Genomic DNA, 27,036 nt, shown 5'->3' with positions numbered 1-27,036 from the left:
ATGTTGGCTGTCGTCCATCAAAGATCCCTCAGGCCTACTTGCCTGATGGGAACTTCGCCAGCAGGACTACGATATCCGCGTTACATACTGCAGCGGACTCCAGCGTTCTGACGCCGATGCCCTCTCGCGCTCTCCCTTGCCTGACGACAATGCCTGCTGTTCCCTATCCCACTTTACCGTTCCTTCGCTCGGCCTTACCACCATCGCGTCTGAGCAGCGGAAGGACCATTTGATCACCTCTCTTATAGACGTGATTTCTGGTTCATCAGTGCCACCAACCACTCGTACGCTGCGTCGTCATGCTCACCACTTTCTCCTTTCGCGACAACCTGCTTCACCGGCCCAATTATAACCCCGACGGGCGTCGGGGGTTACTAATGGTACCTCGCAGTCGCGATTCCTAGATATGCGCAGCTTTGCACGCCAATCCACTACACATTACAAAACAAGATATTAGAATTACTTCATTGGAAAATATAATTGATAACAGTTACCCATAACTACCGCACGAAAATAAATTACACAAAAGCGATTGATTACTTCTTCCTTACTTTCCCCTGACTATTTCTTTAGCGTCGTAGAAATACGGCAATACGAACGAGCAAGTCTGTCCTCTGCAGCCCTTTATACGTTGCTGATCTGCGCTAGCAATAGCTTTTAGTGAATTTCGTTCGTCATCATTGCTCTATTTTGTTGTGAGGACATCAGAAGCGACTCGGAAAACTTGCTCTAGGAGGAAAAAGGGGAAAGGATGGAAATTCTCCAGTTCGCTTTATGTGTGCGCTGGAGATGACGGGGTGGGGGAAGGGGTAGTAGGGTGGTGTTGTTATGTACAGAGATCTTGAGCAGAATATCGTGGTCGATCAGCAACTATATCCTCTAACGCGCAGCGCTTCTTTGTAGCAAGGACTTGGAGAACACTTTCCCGATTGAGACAATTAAATGCTTCCGAAATCGTCTGTGTGATATTTCCTATATGATGTCCTCAGTTGATTCAGCCAATGAGACATATCAGAACTTGCTCAATTCATCGGCCGACACCTGGTGGAGCCGCCGCAGTTGCTTAGTGCCTACGGTGCTTGGCTGCTTAGCACCAGGTCGCGTGATCAAATCCCGACCACGGCAGCAGCATTTCAATGGAGGGAAATGCGAAAACACCCTTGTGCTTCGATTTAGGTGCAGCATAAAGAGCCCCAGGTGTTTCAAATTCCCGGAGTCCCTCACTACAGCCTGCCTCATAATCAGATCGTAGTTCTGGCACGTAAAACCGCATCATTTGATTTTTAATTCGGAAAGTTTCGTGGAGCGCTTGGACGAGAAAACAAACACTGAGCACTCGGGTTTTCTTGTCTTGTAATTCAAACTCGTGAGGCTGCTGCATGATACGATGTAGGGTCGTTCTACTGCAGTTCGCGCCAAATTCATATTCTTAAAGCTAACTCGCGTGCTACAGCTTGTCTCGTCAATAAAGTAAGTTGTTAACTGTCCCCGGTTACTGCCAATGTGATTGACTTACACTGAGCGTTGCCTAGTAAACAAATCAAGCGTTAAATCGCAAAATTTCGCCAAAATGTCGTTGAATTAAAGAAGAATATGGAGCAGAAGTATTTTATTTTTGTAATGCACTGAAAATTGTGGTGGAGCTACCGCGATTTATATGTGTGTAGCCGATAATATCTGTAACCTTCCAATCGTGGGAGAACATCATTCATGGTTACCCATGTCTCTCAGTATGATAACACATGAAATTTAGAGCCAACATACAAAGAAGCATGTCTAACCTTTCTATTTCGTTTCTGAAACTGCGAATATTAGGTATAATGCACTAAAATGTTTATTCCTGGCAAGAAAAGCCTAAGCAAATCTATTTGCATTCAAATAGAGACAGCCGTTTTCCGCAGCTATGAAAGCAGTTTATTTGTTTCGGGTTAAATATCTCGTAGGTCATTGATATTTAACGACCCACAGGGCTCTGGCTTGCGGACACAGATTTTCTCTATATTTAGCCACAGAAATAACCATTTCTCTTCTATTCTCTTTCGTATTGCGCCACCCAGCAGTTAATCCACAGGTATTGTAATCCTCTCATTGACAAGAACCAGTCCTGGATTTCCGACGCCCAAGTTCTTCCCTGATGGCCGATCATTTTGATCGTTTGTTCAACGACAGCACCACAAACGTTTTGCACAATTTTAGTTTCACCGCCTTCATTAGGAACACCCTTTATTTCTACGTTATTGGACCTTGTGTGCATTCTATCTCTTCGATATTTTAACGGAGTTCCTTTCTTTTCCTTCGTAGCTGCTCGTTCACTTTCCGTGCTTCCCTCACTTTATCGCGCTATGACCTGATTGCATTTGCTAGTTTTTCACTTTGACCCAGGTGTCATTTTGGATGTTAGCGTTTTTAGAAATTGCGTATTTCAAATTTAATTTACTGTCTTAATGTTTCAAAAGCTATTGCAGATTCTTTATCCATACATATTGGCAAAAAAAATTCGGCAGCGACACTGAAGACTGCTCACGTGTGGCATTGCCAAAGCATTATACTGTTTGTAGACCTCGGAACGTCACGAATACGCTAATTTTATACACTCATGACGTGGCGCCACATCCTTCTCATTGGCTGCACCATCAAGTGCCTAATGTCGCACGCACTAGGCCCCACCTCTAGTCAGCCAGAAACGGCGACCCGCCAAGGAGTCGGGGAGGTGATCTTGTGTCCCACCCCAGAGTCCCGGGCTCGATTCCCGCCAAGACCAAAATGTACCAAATGTTCTCTTCAAAGCCATTTCCTTACGTTGTTTACAAGAACCTACCTGAGTACTGTAATGTCAACCCGAGCACTTTTGGCTTGTTCTTACTGTTTACGCCATCGGCGATTTTTGGTACCATCCTTTGGTAAGACCGCCAGATTTTCGCGTAATGGCGCATATAAGGGTTTCGCATTCAATATATACAGTGACAGGAATCACGCCGAGTTTGGTAGCCGCGCAAGTTTCAGCACGGACAGAATATAAATCAGTGTTCAGCGCTTACCTATGCAAAACAGATGCAATTTGCAGTCAGAAGCCATCTTGGATGTAATTTTGTACATGTAATTGGTTACGTGCAAGTATGGTTACTGCAGACACTAATCTCACGCGCAACATTTTACTGTCATTCGGTGTTACTTTATTTATACTTATTTTCAAGATACTGCGAACATCTATCCAAGCAGGAGGGGACCACATGAGTAAATACAATAAACAGCGATCTTACAAAAATATACAAGGATCGCGAAAAGCTTGTCAACAAAATACACTAAATGGTTGGTTGTAGCCTTCGAGAATTTCCGGCCAGGGCATTCCAATCAGTGTTCTATTTCGGAAAAAAATTGGCATTTAAAAATTTGTTCGCGCATTTGTTAGTTTAATATACTGGCTATGTTTGAGGCGGGAAATTTGAGATGTGTCCTTAATTATATAGTCGCGCGGTTGTACTCATTTCCTTTCCTTAGAAAAGCTGGTGAGAGAAATTTATTGTGGCAGTTTTTATTCGGCCAGATAGTGGCTCCATGTTTCCAGGTTCCAGCACACTGGTTGACGAATTACGCATTTGAAGCGTTCATAAATGAAGCGAGAGGCTAACCTTGTAAACATCGTAAATGTTCACACCAAATGGGGCCGTACGTGTAAATGCAAATTTGGTCAGCCCTGGAGACAGTGCAATCATGTTTGCCGATTCCGGATACGTTTAACAAAAACTAAGCAGATCACGAAGACTTTGTATCCGCTGTCTTATGCGCGTAGCCTGCAATACTTAGGTGCAGCAGGCAGGGCTTAGTTTTTTTTTAATTATTCTTATTTTTCAATAATTTTTATTGCCCAACACAATCTTTATGTCTTATACGAGCTTTTGGGCGGAAGCGGTGGTGAAGGGAGGGGGAGCTAGTACGGAGATCGTAAAAACCAGCGTTAACGGGTATGTGCAGAAGTAGCATTAAGCTAGAACTCTTACAACAGGCTTACGAACAGCTCTAAGTGTTACCGCGAAGCAAACTAGACTGCTTCTGCGATTTAAGAAGAACGTGAACCGTTCCTTACGCGTAGAGGGGAATAAAATTGCAGGCATAATGGGCAATTTTCATGGACTTTTATTCAAATATTTTAGCGAAGCTTCGCTTGACGCAAATTTTAATGGTGTGGGTTCGATATGACACATCTTCTAGTTCTGTAGCAACGTCTCCTGTACTAAAAGGTACAGGTATGTATTTGTATTGTTTCTTTCAGTGCCCTAACAGCAATATATTTCAAAAGATAACTGAAATAAACCACTTCAATAATTATCTTGTGCTTTTTTTATATTTCAGTACATTATACTTGGTGCGGAGATTTAGCGTTCATTACTAAACAAATACAACTAAACGTTAAACTTAATTGAATTCATATACTTCCGGTTTCTCTGCAATAAACATGCATGAAAGACAACCTGGCTTGTTCTTGTCTCCAATGCGAAATATAACGCGAACATTTCACCAATGGCCTCACATAATGGTAAGCGTACATATGTATGGCATACCACGTATTTATTTATTTATTTATTTATTTATTTATTTATTTATTTATTTATTTATTTATTTATTTATTTAGTTACTTATTTATTCATACCAAACAGTGCCGCGTCGGCATTACAGTAGGGGAAATGGATAGCACATATAAACGAAATTTGCAGGTACACTACAAGAAAAGAAATTAACTCGCAAATCGATTCACAGAGTACACTCGACATCGTGCATAGAAAAAACAACATCGGCACAGCACTGAAGCAACAAAATCCACTGGATGAGCTAACGAGGCAAAAGGTTGCACACAGGAGTATCTGATAAACTGAATAGCGATTCATCTCAGAAAAATGCCAGTACAGTACGTAAGCGCGACGTGAACGCTATCAGCGCCACTAAAAAAAAGAATTGGACTAGGTCTAGGCATACAGCGTAGAGATTCTCCGGCCTCGATTTGTCGTGGGGCTAAGAACACTTCAAAGCTAAGTAGAAAATAAGTTCATTGCTGCTAAACATGTCAAATTGGTCGTAGATGTCTGCGAATGTCTAGTGGCTTGAAAATTTGGGACGAGAATGTGCCAACGTTACTGGAGCGAAGACGACGGTAAAACGGTGGTGTGATGGTGATGTTATGACGACAATGATATGATGGGGACTGCGTGTCGAAATGATGGCGTGTCTACAACATGATACGAGTAAGCGGTTGAAACTAGAACGACAACAATTGCAGGACCCCGGGGGCATCACGACGACGGTACAACGACATTCCTAATGACGTTGACGTGGGGGCTGTGGGAGGGGAATGGAATAACGATGAATGCACGGCGGTGATGGCATCACAATAGATGCATGCAGTGACTTTCTGTCTACGACGCATTGGTGACGATGGCAGGAGAATGGTGGCACAATCACGGTGGAATGACGTCAAAATAATTACAATAGAACGAGGAATAAGGATGATGGAACGACAAAGGCGATGTGACGACACCAGCAACACGACAGTGGGATGAAGTGAGTGGATGACTGGAGGATGATGGTAAAACGAAAGCGAGACTACAATGACACAGCAAGAATTGTATGACGATAACGGTATGACGGGAGTGGGATGAAGATAGATAGATAGATAGATAGATAGATAGATAGATAGATAGATAGATAGATAGATAGATAGATAGATAGATAGATAGATAGATAGATAGATAGATAGATAGATAGATAGATAGATAGATAGATAGATAGATAGATAGATAGATAGATAGATAGATAGATAGATAGATAGATAGATAGATAGATAGATAGATAGATAGATATTGTAATTAGTATTCTTCCTTCAGCTGTTTTGATGGCGGGGCACTCAGTAAAGTTATTTGAATGAACACGTAAGTACCTTAACAGCACCCTGTATTACACGCATTGCTTATACAAGGTTGATCAAGGGTATCTTTCCCAAAGGATGCAGATTGGTATATGCTTTGGGATGCTTTTCCGAAAGCTCATGTACAACATTAGAACGACAGAGTCCAGCTAGTTGGTAGGGATTCAACTTTGCAAAAGGCAAGCGTACCGAAACAGACTCAAGTAAGGGAAATGGGACTGTACTTTTGCCCACTATGAACCGAAAGTACCAGAGTAACGGAAACGCCTGTAGGCACAAAACTTAGCTGCTCATGATCATGAATGACAGTGCCAAAGGTCAATCATGGGCTTCGTTCTTATGCGCCATGGTGCGACCTTTCAGTCGATAGTTCGCGTTTATGGTTTCAGTTTCCTTCTGCACGCGTTCTTGTCTGCGCACTTGCACCTTTTTGTAGCACATATAAATGCTTTGATAAAAGAAGGGAGTAAAAATATAATGGGAGGCTATATCGGCCGAGTTATGTACTAGCTCGGCTTTTTTTTTTTAATATGTTGGAAGAAGTAAGTTGTTTTGGAAAGAGTTCAGCATAAACGTAATCCGACATCAAACTCTGAACAAGGATTCCGGAAATGCCTAGTTCTCAGCACGTATTGCTCTCTCAGAAATAACCAATATTTTGCCACTTTTAAGTCGGAAATGATGTGCCCAGAATATTTGTAGACCTGTCAAAAACCTATAATGCTATGATTCACAATCTCTTGTTAAGAGAACTTGAACGATGTGGCATACGCCAGAAGGCCACTTCTCTCAAAAGTTATTGTCTGGAAAAACTGACGGAAACAGTCCGATTTCTTGTCCCGCTCTCCAACTCCCTTTCTTTATTCTCATAGGCACTACACGCAAGCTTTTGCAACCACTTCTATTTAATATGTTACAATGAATATCGTGCAACTTAATACAACCTTTAAATTAAGCATTTACGCAAACATTAAACCAGTAATAACAACTAACCAGTTAATAAGTTGACTTATATGATGCAGTAAACCAGTAAAAGAGTATATATGGAAATAAATATACTTACTTTACATCACCGTACGTTGACATTCATTTACTTCGAGACGTGATAGGCGTCCTATTTAAAAAAAAAACATGTCAGGGAATGTCCCCGCCGATCTATTGCTGACCAAGATGGCGCAAACGTTTGGTCTTACTGACTGTAATTGACACATACTGCCATCTAGCATTATGATGATACAGAACACAATCTTTTATTATAGATTGGAGAATTTTCACATAGCTTCGGCAACCACGGCGCATGAAAACTTACATACGATAGATGCGTTGCAAAAGAGGATTCTTAAGGACTATTGTCGAGGTACCTGTGCCTTAGCCGACGAACACCCTATTGACCAAATATAATGTATTATTGCGACACACCCGTTCGAGTATATTTTTGTAGGACAGTTAGGACGCACAGCGAAAGCACGGAAGCATTTCTTCACAACGCTTAGCAATTTACAAAAACACGTACTTTACAAGTGATCAGACACGTAGCACAGAACCATCGGAAATTCGACTCTCTAAACAAATTATGGTTTGCAAGCTATCGGCGGCAGATTACCAAGACTTTCAAATAGTCTTAATAGCACACAAAACATGACACACAGCGAGCTTCTTCCCTCGTTCGCGATGCGGTGCATTCGCTAAAAAATTCTTTTATTACTATTGTTATCACCATTTGCTGTACAATTTTGTTCGCACTGTTCTGTAAACAGTCTCTTTGCTCTCTTCGCATCTATAGTAAAAGGACTAATTCGCTCAGTATGGCCAAGCGCTTTCGCAAGTTGGATAGTGGCGCCGACTGGCGCCTTGCCCCCGACTTTAAGGCAGAGGGTCCCGCTGTTATTAGGTCTGTTCGATTCCCCTGCAGCACTGTGTACCAGTTCACGGCGGTTCGCGACAAGTTCAAAAATTGTCCAACTCGAGTTTTTGGTGCGGGCAGGGTGCAATAATCTGAACGAATGCTAGAGTGCAGACGCGGTGGCGGCGTTTCTTTTTTCAGACTAATGTGCACAGAATGCGTAAGTTTGAGAAGTTCTGAACCGCTGTTATTATTGGCTCCGCAGGCACAAACACACCCGTGCTTGCATAGACACGGAAGACGGATGTAGGCGTGGTTTCAACGGTGCCTGCGCATGTGTGCTTTGTCGCCTCTTGCGCTGCTGTTGCGCATCTATACATCTGCACAAAGTCGGCACCGACATTAACAAAATCGTGAACCAGCCCTGCACATTTGCAGCAACTTTTGAAAGGAACGGCGCGGTTCACATAACACCATTGGCGCACCGTTGAAAGGAAGGGCAGAGTGCAGCACCTCGCGACGCACTGGTTCAGGTGGCGCAGGCGAAGAAGGCGTATCCATTTGTTTTGGGCGTAGCTTCTTTATGCCTGCTTTCGAGAGCTCTGGTAAATTGAAGGAGAAAATTCTTGTTTCTCCAAAATAATCAGAACGGAGCTGTGGGCTCTCTTTTAGGGCGATCTTGGTATCGTTCGTGCTCGTGAAAATGAAATCTGCCGTTACTGCAGGTTTTTATGCTCTCTTTCTCAATCTTCCATGCCAGTGTCACACTATTTACCACAGTGAACAAATTCCTTAAACCACCTCCCTTCATACGCTCGGTCGCATGCCGATATGCGGCGGCGGCGCCGTTTCCACCCCTGACGAATGCCGTGTATTCAACTGTGAAACATTCTTAAGCGAAACAATGCCTTCGTGACGTCACTGATAAGGTCGTAAGGTAGAGGGAGAGGGTGCCCGCCGGGGAGAGGTGTTGCCCCGGTAGTCCTCTTTTCCGCCTTCGCATGCATGTGGGATGTATTCGTGCTTTCTTGCAAGTCCGCTGGCGGCCCGGCTGCATTGGTCAAACAAGGGAGCAGAACCTGTGCCGTGTTTACGAAGCGCTTTTTTTCTGCGACATTTACCTTGTCAACTTCTATTCATTTTTTAAAGCGCTGGGACATCGTGTGTGAACAACAGCGCCAAGCAAGTATAGTGAGAAGTATTTATGTAGCAAACTGCCGTTGCTAACTACCAGTCCTCGCTGTTAAAGTGTTACATTTCATCATTTCGAGATACTAGTCGTTTTGAAATATCTAACATGTGGTTAATTTTAGCACCACAGTTCAACTATTCCGCAGATGCAGTGGCGGCTAGCATGAAGAAAATAACTTCCTGGCACCATCGTTCGTAATTTTTGTTCATGTGTTGTGACATGGATCAACTAAATATGGCCAATTTCTGAGTCAGCCAAGACTCAACCCACTAAAAGTTCAACGCTTTTGAATTTATTCACATATTTTTATTGGGAACAGGATGATTTCACGCGTTGCGAAAGTATCAATCTGCAGAAGCAATTTGAATTAACAGCACAAATTTGTACATCGTAAGCGAACGACTGTAGAAGGTGCAAATCATTGCGAAAACTATTAACCATCACGAGCTGGATACGGAACTTCGTTCTGTCACATCTATTATGACGGTGCACATATTTTGTATATTATAGAAGGCTGAGTACGATACATGTATTTCACTCAGATTATTTGCTAACCCGCATAGTTTTAATTTGACAACATGCATATGCATAAACAGGAAGTAGCCTATAATTGGTCTCATTATTGGTACTACATGCCTTGGCTGTACATGTCACCCCGACAATGTAAAGAGTGTTTAAAATACACCACCCAGCAAACACGCACTCAAGCCCTTCATTACAAGTCTTTAACTGACAGCAGATGGACTATCGGCATTATGAATGAGTGAAACGATACTGCTCTTATGTGATCCACTCAGGCACGCATAGAAATGGTTTACTCATGCAGAATGATTACACGTGGCGCTATGCAAGATACGCCCAGTTTTAGCCGAGTTTGCTCGATGGCAATCAGTGAACGGAAGCTAGCATGAAATGCCCAAAAACAGCATGCAAAAAGAATGTCCAGAAAAACTGGTGTTGGCGTCATAAGCGCTCCCTGAGCAGCACAGTGCTTCCGCGTTTAAAGCACAGGAGCCTGCGCAGCGAAACGCGCCAGCGCCGCGTATTGTTATCAACGTATCATCGCAATTTAGCAATACCATTACTGCCCGGCTGTCTATGTGCGCACTTACAGCGAGCTGCTTGCCATGCCATTCTCGGGCGCGTCAACAGCGTGCCTCCTCTTTCAGGTATTGTTGTTCTGTCCCCTGTAGAATGCGAACAGGCAACATGCGGGGCAATATTGTACCTACACTTTCCCTCAATTGAACACCTCATTACATCAAGCAAGATAATAAACAGTTTCTTTCTTAAAGTATCTGTTTTTCGTTTTGAATGCTCTAAATTTTACATCACGAACGGATTGCGAGCAAATTATTAAATATTGCGCTTTTTGCCGCGATAGGATAGATTAATCTTTAAAGAAAGAATCCTCAGAATAATCGCTAATTGTCGGCGTCTCTGATCCAGGGCTCAGCTGGCTCTTGCGATATTCTCAGCTGGCTGGATCAGCTGGAGCTGTTCGTCGAGGGCCAATATGCACAGCAGTGCCTCTCATTGCTGCCTCGTGGTGTTTTTGTTGTAGTGTTCTATGTTGTGTATCGAGCACTCCCATGTGATTTAATGTAGGATTGGCGTGGCCCCGCACCACGAGCATTCGCACATGTAGGCTGCGGAGTGCATGTGATGTAATATGTCTAGGTTTGTGTAAATGCCTGTCTGAAGCCTACGCCAGGCAGCTGCATCCTACGTCATTCGTTTTCCATGGGATGCTTGGTATCGCAATCGACCCCTTCTGTGGCAATTAAAACAAAGATTATGGCGATGAAGTCAGACACCTAGGACACAAGCCAGTGCCAACTTCCAACTGTTTATTCACCAGAACTCTCGCAATTTTATGCAAGAAACCTTAGTGACAAAGTCAGAGCCTCTTTCTTAAAGAAAGCTGAACGAGAAACTTTCCCCAATGTAAACTAATCAAATTCTAAGTCCAAAACCAGCGACCACGCGACGAAACCAAGAAACGCTGCGCGACCCGATGCTATGCACATGTGATTTGATTGCGTGTTCAGGGTTGTATATTTTGAACGTTGCACTTGAATAAAGACACATTTTATTAGGTTTCATACCCTTCATTTTAGATCACGTTGCCGTTGATTCATCATCGTCAGCCTGGTTATGCCCACTGCAGGGCAAAGGCCTCTGCCATACTTCTCCAACTACCCCGGTCATGTACTAATTGTAGCCATGTTGTCCCTGCAAACTTCTTAATCTCGTCCGCCCACCTAACTTTCTGCCACCCTCTGCTACGCTTCCCTTCCATTGGAATTCATTCCGTAACTCTTAATGACCATCAGTTATCTTCCCTCCTCATTACGTGTCCTGCCCATGCCCATTTCTTTTTCTTGATTTCAACTAAGATATCATTAACTCGCGTTTGTTTCCTCACCCAATCTGCTCTTTTCTTATCCGTTAACGTTACACCGATCATTCTCCTTTCCATAGCTCGTTGCGTCGTCCTCAATTTAAGTAGAACCCTTTTCGTAAGCCTCCAGGTTTCTGCCCCGTACGTGAGTACTGGTAAGACACAGCTGTTATAAACTTTTCTCTTGAGGAATAATGGCCACCTGCTGTTCATGATCTGAGAATGCCTGCCAAACGCACCCCAGCCCATTCTTATTCTTCTGGTTATTTCAGTCTCATGATCCGGATCCGCGGTCACTATCTCATCCAAATCTCATCTATATTAGCAATGATATTGCCGGCTTTGTCTCTTAACGCATACATCTGATTCTTGCCAATTACTAGTTTCTTCTTCACTGCTTTTAGGCTTCCTCCGTTCCCGAGAGCATGTTCAATTCTATCCATATTATACTTCCTTATGTCAGCTGTCTTACGCTTGTTGATTAACTTCGAAAGTTCTGCCAGTTCTATTCTAGCTGTAAGGTTAGAGGCTTTCATACATTGGCGTTTCTTGATCAGATCTTTCGTCTCCTGCGATAGCTTACTGGTATCCTGTCTAACGGAGTTGCCACTAACTTCTGTTGCACACTCCTTAATGATGCCCACAAGATTGTCGTTCATTGCTTCAACACTAAGGTCCTCTTCCTGAGTTAAAGCCGAATACCGGTTCTGTAGCTTGATCTAGAATTCCTCTATTTTCCCTCTTACCGCTAACTCATTGATGGACATCTTATGTACCAGCTGCTTCCGTTCCCTCCTCAGGTCTAGGCTAATTCGAGTTCTTACCATCCTATGGTCACTGCAGCGTACCTTGCTGAGCACGTCCACATCTTGTATGATGCCAGGGTTAGCGCAGAGTATGAAGTCTATCTCATTTCGAGTCTCGCCTTTTGGGCTCCTTCACGTCCACTTTCGGCTATCTCGCTTGCGGAAGAAGGTATTCATTATCCGGATATTATTCTGTTCCGCAAACTCTACTAATAACTCTCCCCTGCTATTCCTAGTGCCTATACAATATTCCCCCACTGCCTTGTCTCCAGCCTGCTTCTTGCCTACCTTGGCATTGAAGTCACCCATCAGTATAGTGTATTTTGTTTTGACTTTACCCATAGCCGATTCCACGTCTTCATAGAAGCTTTCGACTTCCTTGTCATCATGACTGGATGTAGGGGCGTAGACCTGTATAACCTTCACTTTGTACCTCCGTTGATTATGCACATACAATCACACTTTCAAGGACGACTCTACACTTGTGCCAGCCTTGTGATCACTGTGGCAGATGGTCAGATGCTCTGCTATCGTACTATGTGGCTTTAAGGTCTTCATCGTTTCTGCCAGAGACGTTTCCGCGTCACAACGAGACGTCTACAGTCTTATGTACACGCTGACGATCACAAGACAAGTAGGCATCTCGGCTGCTCAAGTGTGTCTCATGGCTTCTGGATGTCGTTGCCGATACACAGGACGGGTCTTGCGGGCATGATCGCGCTGAAGCTTACGTTAGCTTAGGGCAGCCTCTTCTGCCGTGCACTGCACCCGCGGCCTACCCATGGTGACGGCCGGGAAGGCATTCCGTGACGCGCGTAATGTTCCGTGACGCGTGTATCGGGGAAACGTGATACCTGTCCTGGACGTGACGAGGTATCGAGCAGATTTCTTGGGTTCGTGTTGTAACTTGGCAGCCTAAATTCGTGGGATCTGTGAGCTCGTGCGAGTCCCTGTAAGTCTTTTGTGGCGTGACGCAAAGGGCACCTGTCAGTTCGCTGTGGGGGTCGTGTAACATCAACGTCAATAATTTCTCAGCCGATGCACTAATCGGCAGATGGAGAGCGGTCTTGAAAGCCATCCTCAAGAGTGTGTCGGCCTGTTTCATGTCTGAGTGTGAGATGGTAGTAGGGCAGGCTGCATTTGAATCGGCTCACGACCAAGCTCCTGACCAGTCGCAGGGTATTTAATTCCTTCATGCCTCTGTTCTTGGAGGTTGCGCGGGACATCATGTGGTATATTGCCTTCACACTGATTTTGAGAGGCGTAAAGGTGGGGGTTGCCTGTTGTTTAGACTGCAGCCACTAGCGCCGCACCCTGAGGAATCCCTTCTCTAATATGAGGGCGCCGTTCAGGAGCACTTCGAGTTTTCCTGTTGTGTCTGTGGGGACCGTGGAGTTACCCCGGCCTCGCCAGACTCGTAGGAGTTAAGATTCCTTGGGGGAGCATTGTAGTCCCCATTGGCTGATATATTCTTGGATGAGGTGAGCTGCAGTTTGTAGCCGTTCTTTCTTTCAATGAGGGATGCTGTTGTGGTCCAGGGTATCACGTCGTCTGCGTCTAGCACCCAATCTACTGCTTGACAAGCAAGTGGAAACCGCTCCATATTTGGTCGGCCTAATTAGTTAACGGTTGATTGGATATGTGAACAGCCTCAGTTGCGATTAGGCAGCAGAATGGCGTTCGTGTATAGAACAAATTAAACTGGAAGTTGAAAGGAATAGTTTGACGTTAATTTGATTCAGCATTATGGTTACACAGTGTTTATGGGTCCCTAGCTGCTTGATTCTTCGTGCAACATAAGCAAGAAAGCTGCTTTATAAGCGCTCTCTTTATGGGGACATTTTTATAGACAAGCATACGCTTAGTTTACGGGAATCAGGCAAGGCAAGCGCACTGGTCCTTCACTGAAAGTTAGAGGCGTGCGCTACTATTGTGCGCAGATATATGCAAGTACCATGACAGGTGAGCTGTACTGAAGGCATTCTTTTTTAGGGAGCAGTAACTGCTCTTTGAACAGCTCCACTTTCTGTTTCGATTCTAATCAAGAGAAGTTCCTAACTTTTGAGCAAGAGGTAAAACTCAATCAATGAGCCGAGAAATATGTTGTGGTTGATGAGAAAGCATGCGCAGTTTTTCTAACAAATTGAGTAAGCTATTGATATAACGAATACTGTTTGACAAAACAGCGCCGCCTAACCTACTCTGCTAAATCTGGGCTACATAGTAGCAGGGTATTAAATGGTATCTAAATTTGTCAAAGCTGTTTCCAGACATGGCGTGCACTCCTCAACAAAGTTCAAAAACATAGTGCACGTCTTCTTCTCAGTGACAATCTACAATTCAGGCTGCAACGTTGTTTGGGGGCGAACATTCAGTTCATGAAGCTTTGAGAAGCCCACCTTCTCCTGATGCACCTCCTAGGTTGTCGTAGATTCTTCGAGGGCCCGAGGAAGCTCTCAAGAATCTTCCCGCCTCGTTTTTACATCAGATGCTTCACCTCGGCTTTGTCCTCGCTTGGAAAAGTACGAAAAGGACAGGCAACATAATTTCCAGAATTCTTTTTGGCCGCGGATCAGCATAAGATGCTTTCTGCTCCAAACATGAAGCGGCAAAAAGCTTAACGCGTACCTACGCGAAAACATAATGGGCGACGTAAATGAGGAGCAAGTTACCACGATTAATATTCTCGCTATGGGTATGTAGCAATGCTACGTTCTGAAATGCGACGTTTGCCTTCTCGAGTGGCATGTTTGAAGGTCATCTTCAGGCTGTTTCTCACCACTAATTTTCTCTGACTGTTTTTAATATCAGCATGCTTTTTAATTACAATATAGTAGACGCTTCGGGTTGCGTCGAAGTGACAATCCTCACAAGACGCCTCCGGCGCTTCTTCATCCGATGCTGTATACGTCGTATGTACCATCGGAGGAATTCCTATGCGCGTGACGCTAATTAACACAAAATTATTATTTCATTCGTAAACAACCTTAACTCTGATTGCTCTAAACATCGAAGTTAAAACGGATAATATGAACGGCCATAGTTAGCGCTAATCATGAAGGAAGGAATGCTTAGGATTATTTGAGTAGTGTGGCTCAAGTCATGTGCTGTTTTTCGCAAAGGAGCGCTGGGACCATGGCGGAAGGCACACAGGAGGGAGCATTACGTCACGCAGACAGCCGGAACGCGAACCCTGCGCGAAGGCACAGTGGTGCCCCAAAACGTGACCTCTTGCGTCGAGATCAAAGAGCAAGAATCACGATTTGCTGTGACGTTTGGTTCCCAGTAGCTACGTCAGTAATTTTTATTTGGTGCGTGCTTGTTCAGCTCTCCTGCCGTGGCTCTGCCTGCAGAGTGGGAACATTAAAACCAACCGCGCTCTTCGACGTGTGATCACGTGTTGGGCCACCGCTTGCCTACCAGTCTTAACCTTCAATCTCGTTGCGGTATGCTCCCTCCTCTTTCTTTTCCTTCCTCCATGACTGGGACTCATACCCCAAACGTCAACGATGCCAGAACAACCGCGCAGCTGAAGATCTCGCTGTCGGTCTTGGCCTTCGGAAAGCGAGACCAGATTTTTCGACCATGGTCATTATCGAAGTCCATTCTGTTCTCGGGATAATCTAACGTTTGCATGTGGCGTGTAAGCTTGAAAGTTGTGTTTGCGGTCGGTGTGTGTCAGTGTGAGCCAACAACAGGGACACTCCCATAATCACGGCGTGGGTCTTCGTCAACTTCTTCAACGTGCCACCGATAAACACAGGGGCGCGTCTGCTTCACTAAAACTGTTACAAAAGATTCGTAGCTTTGTTGTGATGCGCGTCGGCAGCCCGCAGTTTCTGCGGCTCGCTACAACACAAGTTCAAATCTCGCGCCTACCTACACCGGCGAGCTGATTGGAGGGGCAAAATATTAAGGCACATCAGCATGCCTGCATTTCAGGCTACAAAAAACCTGAGACAGGACCTGTCTTATTTTATTTCTTTCCTCTTCGGAGCTCATGGATTGCAAAAGAGTTTTGCCTTGGTGTACGATGTTGGTACAAAATCTTTTCAAGTAATGGCTCGGATCCATTTGTTGCATGTGCTCTTATTTTTTTTCAAAAAGAAAGCACTTGCACATTATTCCCAATCAGATAAGTGCCAGCGCAACTGAGGCGCAGCAGTTGTTAGGCGTTGAACCTTCGATATTTCTCATCACGCAGAGTTCATCTGCCAGCGGAAAAGCGATGCTCGACGATTCCCAACGCGCGCAGACAAACGCGAAGCGTTGTCGTATTTCTGTTGGCGTCGGGTATAGTCCAACACTGATCGGTCCCCCGCAGGGGCGCCTGCACCAGCAGGCGTTTAGTGTATTGTGACACAACGTGCTCGAACACACGAGGACTAGACCCTACCGCGTGTAGCCGTGCGGGGCTAAGCCGTGTCCGGGGAAAGGGGGCGCCTATGCCGGGTGTTGGGACCATTAAGGCCCCCCAGCGGAGGTACCACACCTCTTAGGTCTCTTTTTCACGTAGATAGCACGTCCAGACTGACCCACCTGCAGGATAGGCAGTCGACTTTTCCTGTCCTACTCTCCAATTTTCGTCTTCCTCACCCACTTTTCTATCTTTCCGGCTTTCTATGCATTCTTTACCTTTCTATTTTCTGGACGGCAAGGGTTAACCTTGTGTAATATATCCAGTCTTGGGTATATATGTTAGGTTAAAGAGGGAACGTACCGCTGGCGTACGCAGAATAGGATATTTCTAAACCTTTGACGACCGCAGGTTGCGCTCTTAGGTGGACGGCGGGCGTTCTTGCCTAATACAGTAATGCTATATACGACTTCTAGTTTCCCTCCACTCGCTCATTGCTTCCTGAAGATTAGGCGCACCGATGAAACCAACTTTCTCATGAAACAAAAAAAAATATTTCCAAATAACCATGTAATACATAGACAACAGAAAGCCAAGACAGTCCGTACAATGTCCCTATTTGTTGTCGCAAAATGTCGCAGAAGCAATCACCTCTGCTTACAAAGCAACTAAGATAGAAAGCGGCGAGATTCTTCTGGAAGTGCGTGACAAGCTTCAATACAGCAAACTGACAAAACTTGATGCGTTTGGCGACATTCCTGTCTCTGTGGGCCCCCACCGTCCGTGAAAACTGTGCGTGGTGTCATTTCTGACCACGACCTCCTTGAACTCATTGAAAGGGAGCTCTTGTATGGATGGCAAGACCAAAACGTGGTAAGGATGCAACGGATTAAGTTAAGACGCGTTGACAAGAAAATTCCAGCAAAGCATGTAGCAATAACGTTTCGAGCAAGTGAACTGCCTGATTCAATAGAGCCTGGATATTGCAAATTTCGCGTACGGCTGTACATTCCCATTCCGCGGTGATGCTTGAAGGTTCAGCGATTTGGCCATGGGTCTAAGAGCCGCTGAGGGCGTGTCACTTGCTCAACATGTGCATCTAAAGAACACACCTATGACAAATGTGCTTCTCGAACCCACTGTGCTAACTGTGACGGAGACAACCACGCCCATTCGCTGTCACGCCAATAATGGGGTGAGGAGGAGGAAATAACATTACTGCGTGCCTGGCGAGTTGGCGAGGAGGGCCAAAGGCCCCGCCTAGGTGACGGCCAGGAGTTCATGGGTCCTGGCGGCATCCTCGGACCGCTGGACGGCCCATAGTTGATCCTCGAGGGTGGGTGTAATGTCACTCTGATTGTTCGTGTTCTTAAGTGTCACGAATCGGCCACGTGCTTTGTGGATAGAGAGGGGGTTCACTTCCCCCCCCCCATGTCAGCGGGGCAACCGTTATGTGTTATGAGGGGTCAGAGAGACCGCGCGGTGTTGGGTGACGCGTCGCGGTAGGCGCCAGGAGGGCGAATGCCGATTCCGGGAAGTCGGTATTGTGCGCACGGTGTTGGCAGTCCGCCGATGGTCACACGAGTCCACACAGACCAGCCTTGAAGGGGACCGCTGTACGCGGTATTGTTGTTCTGGCTCCCGAATACCTGACTAATTGGAGGAGCCGCCGAGGTTAAGAAGGGCTTAGCAACCTTGACCACGTGCCGCATGTACGGAGCGGGGATTTATTCTTCTACGCGTCCGCAAGGCAATCGTCAACCTTGGTAGTTGGGTGCGATTGCCTGTGTGGTGTCGAAGGGCAGCTTACAGTGTACGCTGTAGAGATGCGGTGCGCACGTGCGGAGTGAATTCGGACGGCGGCGTCTTGTAAACACGCACTCGGAGAACTTTGTCTTGTAGACAATAAGTTTGAAGGACAAGGACGGTCATCAGCCTCCCACGCGGACAAACCTTGAGTGCAGCTGCACTACGGGGTGTCGATGCCCCTGCTTCCGAGACATTTGCGGCCTAGAGATGCCCTTGCGGTTTGAGGTGGTCTAGCGATAACTTGTTCGGGCCTGGCGTGTTTTGCTGAGCCCGTCACTAACTACGTAGAAATGAGAGGGCAACGGGGTTTTAGGGAAGAAGGAAAAGGGCTTTGTTTTCCAATATGTTTATTTTTAAGAGTAAGCCCAACCCTTTGGGTTGTGGCTTAACAAATGGTTGACTCTGATTGGCAACTGAACCTGTGGGACGGGCCAATGGCCCTACCGCCTTGTTTTCTTTGTATATTTGAGCTATAAAAATCAGGACGACATACTGTCCCTCAGACTTGGCTGAAATCAGGATTGCTGATAGATCAGTGAGGCTCCTTACCATGTACGTTAGACTTGGCTGAGATCAGAATTGCAGATAGATCAGTGAGCCTCCGTACTAGGTACGTTAAAATGAGTCTGGGCTCTAACAGTCATTGAGACAGTCGAAGAGTGAGACTTTGTTTCTCAATTCTTCAAGTCTGTAATGTATTTGTTTTACCTGCCATGTATATAGAAAAGTTTAACTATAAATATTTCTTGTACATCTCATCTCCATCGCTTCCTGTCTGCGTTTGATCAACAACTACCGATCATCGTCCGAGAAGCTTCAAGTTCCAACGGAAAAGCGAGGACAACAGAGGACGAACAAAACTTTACTGCGGGGCTGAGCAGCGCGGCTTCCCAGCCCGTGCAAAGCCTGTCATGGGAAAAAGAAAAGGAAATAATCAAACTCACGGTCAAACTAAACATTTCTTTGCCAGTAGCGCGTAAGTGTTTTTATGCTCGCAATCAATCGAATCCGTCCTACAGTGATGTGACGCGAAGGGGGGCAGCGCCACATCTTCCGGCGGCTGCCCGAGTCACATGAATTGTGACGGCGGTTACGGCACCCGACCCCCCTGGCAGGAATAGCCACTCGTGTTCCGCCCCCTGCCACGTAGGGCCAGCAGACTTCCGGGCCTGCCGGTCGCAGGGCCAGTGCTCGAGCAAACAAGCCCGAAAAACACCCCAACGTACCCGTCGAGCGGGTGTCATCCAGCGCCCCTGAAGCGGCGACGGCTGTAACAAACAGTACCCCGGAGTCTCAGACGCCGAAGGAACGGCGTAGCTTTGTGGAGCGCGCCAAGAAAAAAAAATCACGTATCATGGCGTCTGGAAAATTCTCGTGAGCTAACCTAATTGATTTCTCCTGACACTACCAACAAAACATCTCCAATATGCCACACAGATAATGCAGCGGAATGGGAGAGGTCTAATACACAATGCTGACAACATTAAGGAACTCATGCGCAAGTTCAATTTAAGGGTACTGTGTGTGCCAGAGACACACCCCAATCCTTCACACACTAACTTTCTCAGACAATATGCCGCCACGACGCTTTCGCCTCGTCAAGCGGTGTTGGTATAATAGTTAAGGGTGTCGCATGCCATCATTTACATCTGCAAACGCCCCTTGAGGCAGTGGCATTCCAGTGCTGTAGCCAGAAATTTCGTTCAGGGGTGGGGGGAGGCTCACGCTGCAGCTGGGCTCCCTCCTTATAATATTTGTCGAGGGATCAAGTACATGAATAATAACTGCATTGCCATAGCCAAATATGCCGCAAGTCTATTCTTCAACCCAACGCACTTTCAAGAGAAGTAAAATATGTATTTGTTCATAAATGAATATACTCCTACGTTCAAAAACTTTTGCCCGAAATCACTGATATCAATGTTTCCATGTTTTCTGTCCATGTAATAAGTAAAGGAAATTTCACACGAACTTTTGAACTATATCGGTTCGAAATCAGCAAAGCACAGCATGCCGCTGATATGAAAAATGGGTAAGACATGAAATTAATAAGTTGAGGACAAATATTTCAATGAAATTTTGGCATTCAAGAAGCATGTTTACTTTTTCGTACATGTGCGACGGCCAGGAAAAAAATCTAATTGACGCTGTCCTTTGTTCATGTGTACTGCGCAGGAGTGTATTGAATAATTTCACTTAAAAAATAGTCGCAACCGGGCGCACATATCAACAGCAGGAGTTATGCAAAATCTCCGAGGGCGAGTCAAATGGAAGTGAGCCAACGCGAATATATGAAAAACGGGGTACTTTGTTTAAAGGTAGTCTCCATGAACGTTTAGCCATTTATCCTACAGCTTCAAAAAGTCTGTAACTGACTCTTTCACGTCGTCGTCCAACGCGAATAAGGTTCCCTTGAGCTGTTTTCTTCAATTGCCCCAAGATGTAGAAATCCCAAGGCGACAGGCCTGGGTTGTACGGCGGATGTTGCAGCGTTTCGCACTTAATGTTGGCCAGTTTTGTGTTAACAACATCTGCGACGTGGGTACGGGCATTGTCGTGGAGGATGATGACCCGATTCGTCAATTTTCTATTGTTTGTTTTTCATTCCGACACGCAGCCGATCCGGGGTTTCACAATATCGGAAACAATTGATAGTCTCTCCAAGTCTGGCAAATTCAGTCAACAATAGCCTCTCAAGATAAAAAAGTGCGAACAACACCTTTCTGACGGAAATGACGGCCTTTGCTTTCTTTGGTGGTGATGAATTCGATTATTTCCGCCGTAAGCATTGCCGTGGTGTTTCTGGCTCATAATAGTAGAACCATGATTCGTCCCCGGTGATAATTTCAGACAAGAAGTTGTCACCGGTATTGCGATAGCGGGTCAGATGAGTCAAGGCAGCGCCGGACCTCTCTGTCCCTGGCAATAGCTCAAAATCTCGGGCACCCTATGCGCACACACTAGCCGATAACCGAGATGTTCATGAATTCTCGTGTGAACCGTACCGTGACTGATGTTCACATGTTCTGCCAGTTCATCGATGCTTATCCTCCATTCTTGTCTAATCAGCTCATCAGCCTTTGCACTTGTGTTAGGGGTTAATGCACGGTAGCTTTGGCCATTGCTGGAAACTGCTCTAGAAAAGAAACACTCTGCATATATACCATTCCAATACCTACAGCAAGCATTTCATTCGGTACCACATAAAGCGATTGTTTTCGCACTTATGACGGCGGGAATACCGGGTCCTTTGTTTTGTTTTGTGCGCCATTTTTTACCGCAGCGCAAAATTAAAGTGCGCATTGGATAAACAACAAGTGAATCTCGCGCTGTTAAGAATCGTGTCTCGCAAGGCAGCGTCTCATCGCCGCTTGTCTTCAACAGCGTACTTGCTGGACTTCCAAGGTGATTGCCTCAAGAATTTGACTTTCCAATAGACATAGCAATTTATGCTATGACATCGCACTTGTGATTAGCGGTCCTCCGCACCTCGGTCCATGCCTTCGTGAAATCTTGCAAAGAGCCCTGAATGTCACATCAGAGTGCATAGATGAAGTTGGTCTGCAGATTTCACCCGCTAAGTCAGCCGCAATTGCTTATCATTCTAGACAATGTGCACGTCGAATCATAAGCCGGCAATACCGCGGAGATACACCAATAGATTGGGTACCGCAACACCGCTACCAGGGCGCGTAACTATCTATGATCGCCTATCATGGCGCCCAGCTGTCACATCTGTGCGGCGAAAATCATAGTCCCTACTCAGATATGTGGCCACCTTGACTACTAAGGGCGACGGCTGTGACGAGATGACAGCGGTACAGGTATATCAATCGTTTGTACTTTTTGGCGCGGTATATGCCTTGTCAATACTGAACGTGCCGCCTAGTTTGATGTCTCAGTTGGAACGGTACAATCATATTGCCCTCCAAGTCATTCTTGGCTTACCTCGAGAGGCGCAGCCTGTTCCATTACTCACTGCAGCACGCCAGCTGCCCCTGGGGCTGCAAGCAAACCGGAGAGCGTTATATCACCTACAGCGTCTGCACCGAGCATCAGATGGACAACCACATCTTAATCGGCTGATTCAGTGACGGTTCTCCCGCATGGGGAAAATGGCGGCATTGTTCGTTGCCATTGCTGGCAATTCAGAAGATACAACCTCACTGACAGCTCCAAAAGAACACAACAACAAATGCCCCTTCCCTATTCATCTTGCAATTCCCGATATACGCAGAAAATCTGACCAGCCTCTTTCCGCACTATTCCGGTTGGCCAAGCTGCACTTATTTGAAAAAATGTGGAGACCGTCTTAGTGTATTTGCGGACGCATCGGTAAGCAGCGACGCTCACTGCGCTACAGCAGCTTCCTTCTGCCCTTCGACTGGCATAAGAAGGCGGTTTCGAATACCTCATTCATCCTAATCAACAACTGCGGAGCTGGCAGAGAATAATGTTGCTCTGAAGTACGGAAAGGAAGAAATCAGCGCGTCGAAGGTTGTCATCCTTGCTGACTCCGTGCTGCCCTTAGCAGGCTGTTGAGAAAGGATGCCAATGGTGCAATTATACGCAGTATATAATACAGTCCGCTGAAAAATAACTTCTCGTGGGGTGTCCTTCACTGGTCAGTGGATACATTCACACATGTGTATTGCTGGAAATGTAGAGGCTGATCGCCTCGCTTCAACTCGTGCTCACAACGGGACTGCCCGGAAATTTCCTCTATAAGAACACATAGGCAGGAATTCTGGGCATGCACGTTTAGTCTCTTTTTTCGCCACCACGTGGCATGCCGACCTTAAAGATTTGAAACTCGCGCCGTGACTTATGCCATGATGCACAACTAAAGAAAACATAATATAAAGAAGCACACCCTGAGACGTTGCTTCACCTCGGTACTTGGAAATGGGCGCGATTATGTATCAGCTTTATCTTGAAGATAGCCTGCTACTTCCTCGACTTGCAATGAATCGACGATTTTGCTAGACACCTTACCAGACAGCTCGTCGGCATTCCGGCTGAGATGTCTGGCCGAGATAACGGTGCCCGCGAATCTTTCGTTGGGTTTCCTTTCTTCATTCTTTTTTTTTCTTATTTGTACACCACTGCGGCTGCGGGCTTCCGTAGAGTCAGCGTTATGTTTCGTGGGTTTCCTATAAAACCGTTGTGATGCAATAAAAGTAAGCTTTAGCATGGGCTCTTTTTCTATGCCGGCTGCTCAAACACATGTAAAACGCATAAATGATTTTATGAGAAAGTCGGTCAACCGCTCAACCGACCTGAATGAGAATGAATGCATTCTAGAGAGAACGTTAGATCACAGTGATCGCTGCAAAAATAATTTTGATTTAGGCAATGGCATAATTGACAACAATTACCAGAAGTCTGTAAATCTGAAAAAAGTATAGGAGTACGAAGTTTACAAATCCGTTATTTTGTATCAAAAACTGATATCGCATCCCTTTGAACTGCATCCTTTGGAGCATCACAATCGGACAAATTGGTATAACTTATGTGAAGTTGTTACAATGCCTGTAAAGATTTTGCGAATGCCATTTTCAGCAGTTAGAGGTGTATGCCAGGGTGGTATATGATATATCATTTTTGTCCGCAATAAATTACATATTAGGTGCAGTTTACAGAATTCCGATATCGTTTTTAGTTCCTCATGGACAGAGTCGTATACTTAAATTATTGTTTTTTTAAAATTTTGCGTTTTCTGAGAATTAAAATAAGTGGAAGCTACATAAAAATTCGCTTTCTGAAATCTCAATTTACCTGTTTCTTTTAAGTTAAACATAACTCATGAATTCTGGTGCAGTGATTGTCAGAAGAAAGGATTGTTGATTTCCCATGTAGGAGCTAAAGCTTCCCCTTAAGTTCGGTTTATAATAATATTTTTGCTGAGAGAAGAAGCAAGACGGGTAGCGTATTTACATTGTGGCGGCCGCACTTCGACGGGGGCGCAATGCGAAGACGCACGTGTACGTAGACTTAGGTGCAGGTTAAAGAAACTCTGGTGGTCGAAATTTTCCGGATTCCCCCACTACGCTGTGCCTCATAACGAGATCGTGGTTCTGGCACACAAAATTGCATAATTTATTTTTTTAATTTACGGAATGTACAATAATTTACAGTAATTGACAAAGCCAGGCCTACAGCGGGCTAGTCATTGAAGCGTACACTTCTTCAGAGCTAAGCTCGTGCTTATCTTCGTCAGCGTTGTGCAGAGCTGCGTAACATATTTGCACTTGGCGTGGAAGCGCCGCCCCACTGCTTTTCAGGCAGAAAAAAACTTGAAGCGTTTTGGGCGGCTGACCTGAACGACGTGATGGACTCTTGAGCGGTAGGCAGTATTTTATTAAAAATCAATACTGAATCTCAGCCGCACAACAAATAAAATGGTGAGTAACGTGCAGCGTCGTGGCGTGATGAATTGTACGCGAATAAGACAAGAGGGAGAACAGTATCCTAGTCACCATGGTCATCAGAAATTGTTTGTTGGTCATCAGAATTGTTTGTTTAAGCTGCTCCGTAAGACTATTCGTCCGCGGATGGCATCCATTAGTAATTTTTTGCTTGGTAGAATAAGAACGGAGGAAGTCGTCCACAATTGGATGGATGGATGTTATGGGCATCCCCTTTGGAACGGGGCGGTGGGTTACGCCACCAAGCTCTTGCTATTATTCTGCCTAATGTCCTACCTAAGTTAAATAATAAAAAAATAAACACTATGACCTCCCACACCCAAATTTTCTGATCCCCTATTGCTAACTGTGCTTTTGTACGTCTCCGCTTTTTGTCGTTTCTCTACTTTTTGTCCACCAATCCACCAATCGCCTCCTACTAATGCCTATTGCGGACATGTTTACTTTTCCACTGCTCCCGCTGAACCAAAGGGCTTCAAGGAGGCCAGTAGTGCCTAAATCGACCTCTGGGTAGACGTCTTCACATCCTAATAAAACATGCTCCATAGTTTCCCTAACTTTACCGCAGCAAGCACATGCTTCTTGTTCCTTCTTATCCCTCGCTTTATAGGTGCGTGTTCTAAGGCATCCCGATCTCGCTTCGAAAAGTAATAAGCTTTCCTTTGAGTTATCATAGATTGTTTCTTTCCTGATTTCGTTTTTTCCTCTTAGGTAGTGAGGATGGGGGGACGAAGAAGAAACGATAGCGTGCGTGAATATCTGCTTCTCTTACTTCTCTATATGATTAAGGTCGAGGACTTGCTTCAATCTTCAAGATGTCGGCACCAATCGACGGCTAAAGTTGCAAGGATTCCGCCAATACCAAGTTTTCAACGGAGGGTGGACATTTTCCCAATCGGTCGAGGACTTTTCTATGCGACCTCTGCTCGGCAGAGGCTCCGCGGGCGAACTCAGCGCGGTTCCGCACGCTCAAGTCACGGTGTCTACGGCTATGCAAATCACCGTTGAGGGTGAGAATATCTCTCTCGACGAAGTCAGTGAAAGCGCTGGGTGGACCACGGCATCACACAAGCGAAAACCCATCATCCAGGAACCGCTCGGGCAGAGCGGCCGAAAGAATAAAAGCCAGGGTCCGGCGATTGTCAAGTCACGGCTAACGACTGCTTCGAGATTGCCTCGACTACCGAAAGAGCATGTTCGAATCATAATCCGTTCCTGTGGAGGACTGGACATCAAGAAGATGGGCCACTTCACAGTTGCCCAAGCCCTCACTACGGCTGCTAGACTTACGGAGGCGGATATGGCGGAGGATATCATATATCCGAACATGGTGCCAAACATATTGGTGGCAAGCACACCATCAAAGCGCAACGCCATGGCCTACGCCAATGTGAAAGCTATACTTATTGGACAAGCAAGCTACGAAGTTAGTGCACATATCGCAGCCCCCGAAAACTCATGCAAGGGAGTTATTCGTGACATTGATCCCACCATTGATCGAGAAGAGCTCAAACGCCTCATCATTCAACCCAAGAATCCAAGCGCCCTCGAGGTGAGACGAATCAAGAACACAAGCACGGTAGTCATCCTGTTTGATGGACTCAAAGTCCCGGACTACGTAAAATGCGGTCCCAGTTTGGTTAAATGCTCTTTTATCGCAGACAAACTGACGTTTTCTATGCATGTGGAAAGCTTGGCCACAGAGCTGACGTTTGCCCAGCCCCTGAAAATGCAATCTGCCGCGGCTGTGGCGCTAGCAAACCGGACGATAAGCACGAATGTACACCGAAGTGCACCATCTGCGGTGGCCCTCATCCCACGGCTGACAGAACCTGCAAGCAAAGGTTCCAAATTCCGTTTGTAGTTAGACAACGGAGAAAAGAACAGCGCAACCGCGAACAATCCAAACAACCAACTGGGTCGCCAACCCCTCTCAAGCCGGCCCTCAAGAGCTCACACAGATCCAGGAGCCGATCCCGAAACGCCGGCGGCGAGGATGACGGCTACCAGGACCGTGCCCCTTCTAGGGGTCGCTCGACGGAACTCTCGTCTTCCAGGGGCCGCAAGGCCCCCGGGACCCACTCCCGCTACAGGGGCCACTCTAGTTCCAGGGGACTTGCAGTTCAGATCCAGGAGCCTGCTGATTGTGGTACCACATGGGCTGACGGGGTCAAAGAATCACCGAAAAAGATAACGGGGGTCAATCGCCAGAGCACAACAGGATTGCACAATTGGAAAGAGAAAACGCTTCGTTAAAATACGCAATGCAGCAGCTCACAG

The 27,036-nt window shown here is 45.8% G+C and overlaps 1 protein-coding gene across 4 annotated transcripts in view; it reads left to right on the top strand.

Moving 5' to 3' along the window:
* Positions 1-4,468, top strand: part of LOC129384989 (uncharacterized) — a 186,831-nt gene extending 182,363 nt beyond the window's left edge. For all 4 annotated transcript variants that reach the window (XM_055070756.2, XM_055070755.2, XM_055070753.2 and 1 more), the window contains one exon: positions 4,351-4,468. In XM_055070756.2, the coding sequence (XP_054926731.1) occupies positions 4,351-4,390 (40 nt within the window). In that variant the 3' untranslated portion in view covers positions 4,391-4,468. The remainder of the gene's footprint in view (positions 1-4,350) is intronic.
* Positions 4,469-27,036: the final 22,568 nt, after the last annotated feature.

Source organism: Dermacentor andersoni, chromosome 5, assembly GCF_023375885.2.
Source record: "Dermacentor andersoni chromosome 5, qqDerAnde1_hic_scaffold, whole genome shotgun sequence".
NCBI lineage: Eukaryota > Metazoa > Arthropoda > Arachnida > Ixodida > Ixodidae > Dermacentor > Dermacentor andersoni.
The sequence above is the reverse complement of the archived record's forward strand: the minus strand, read 5'-3'. Positions and strand labels throughout refer to the sequence as shown.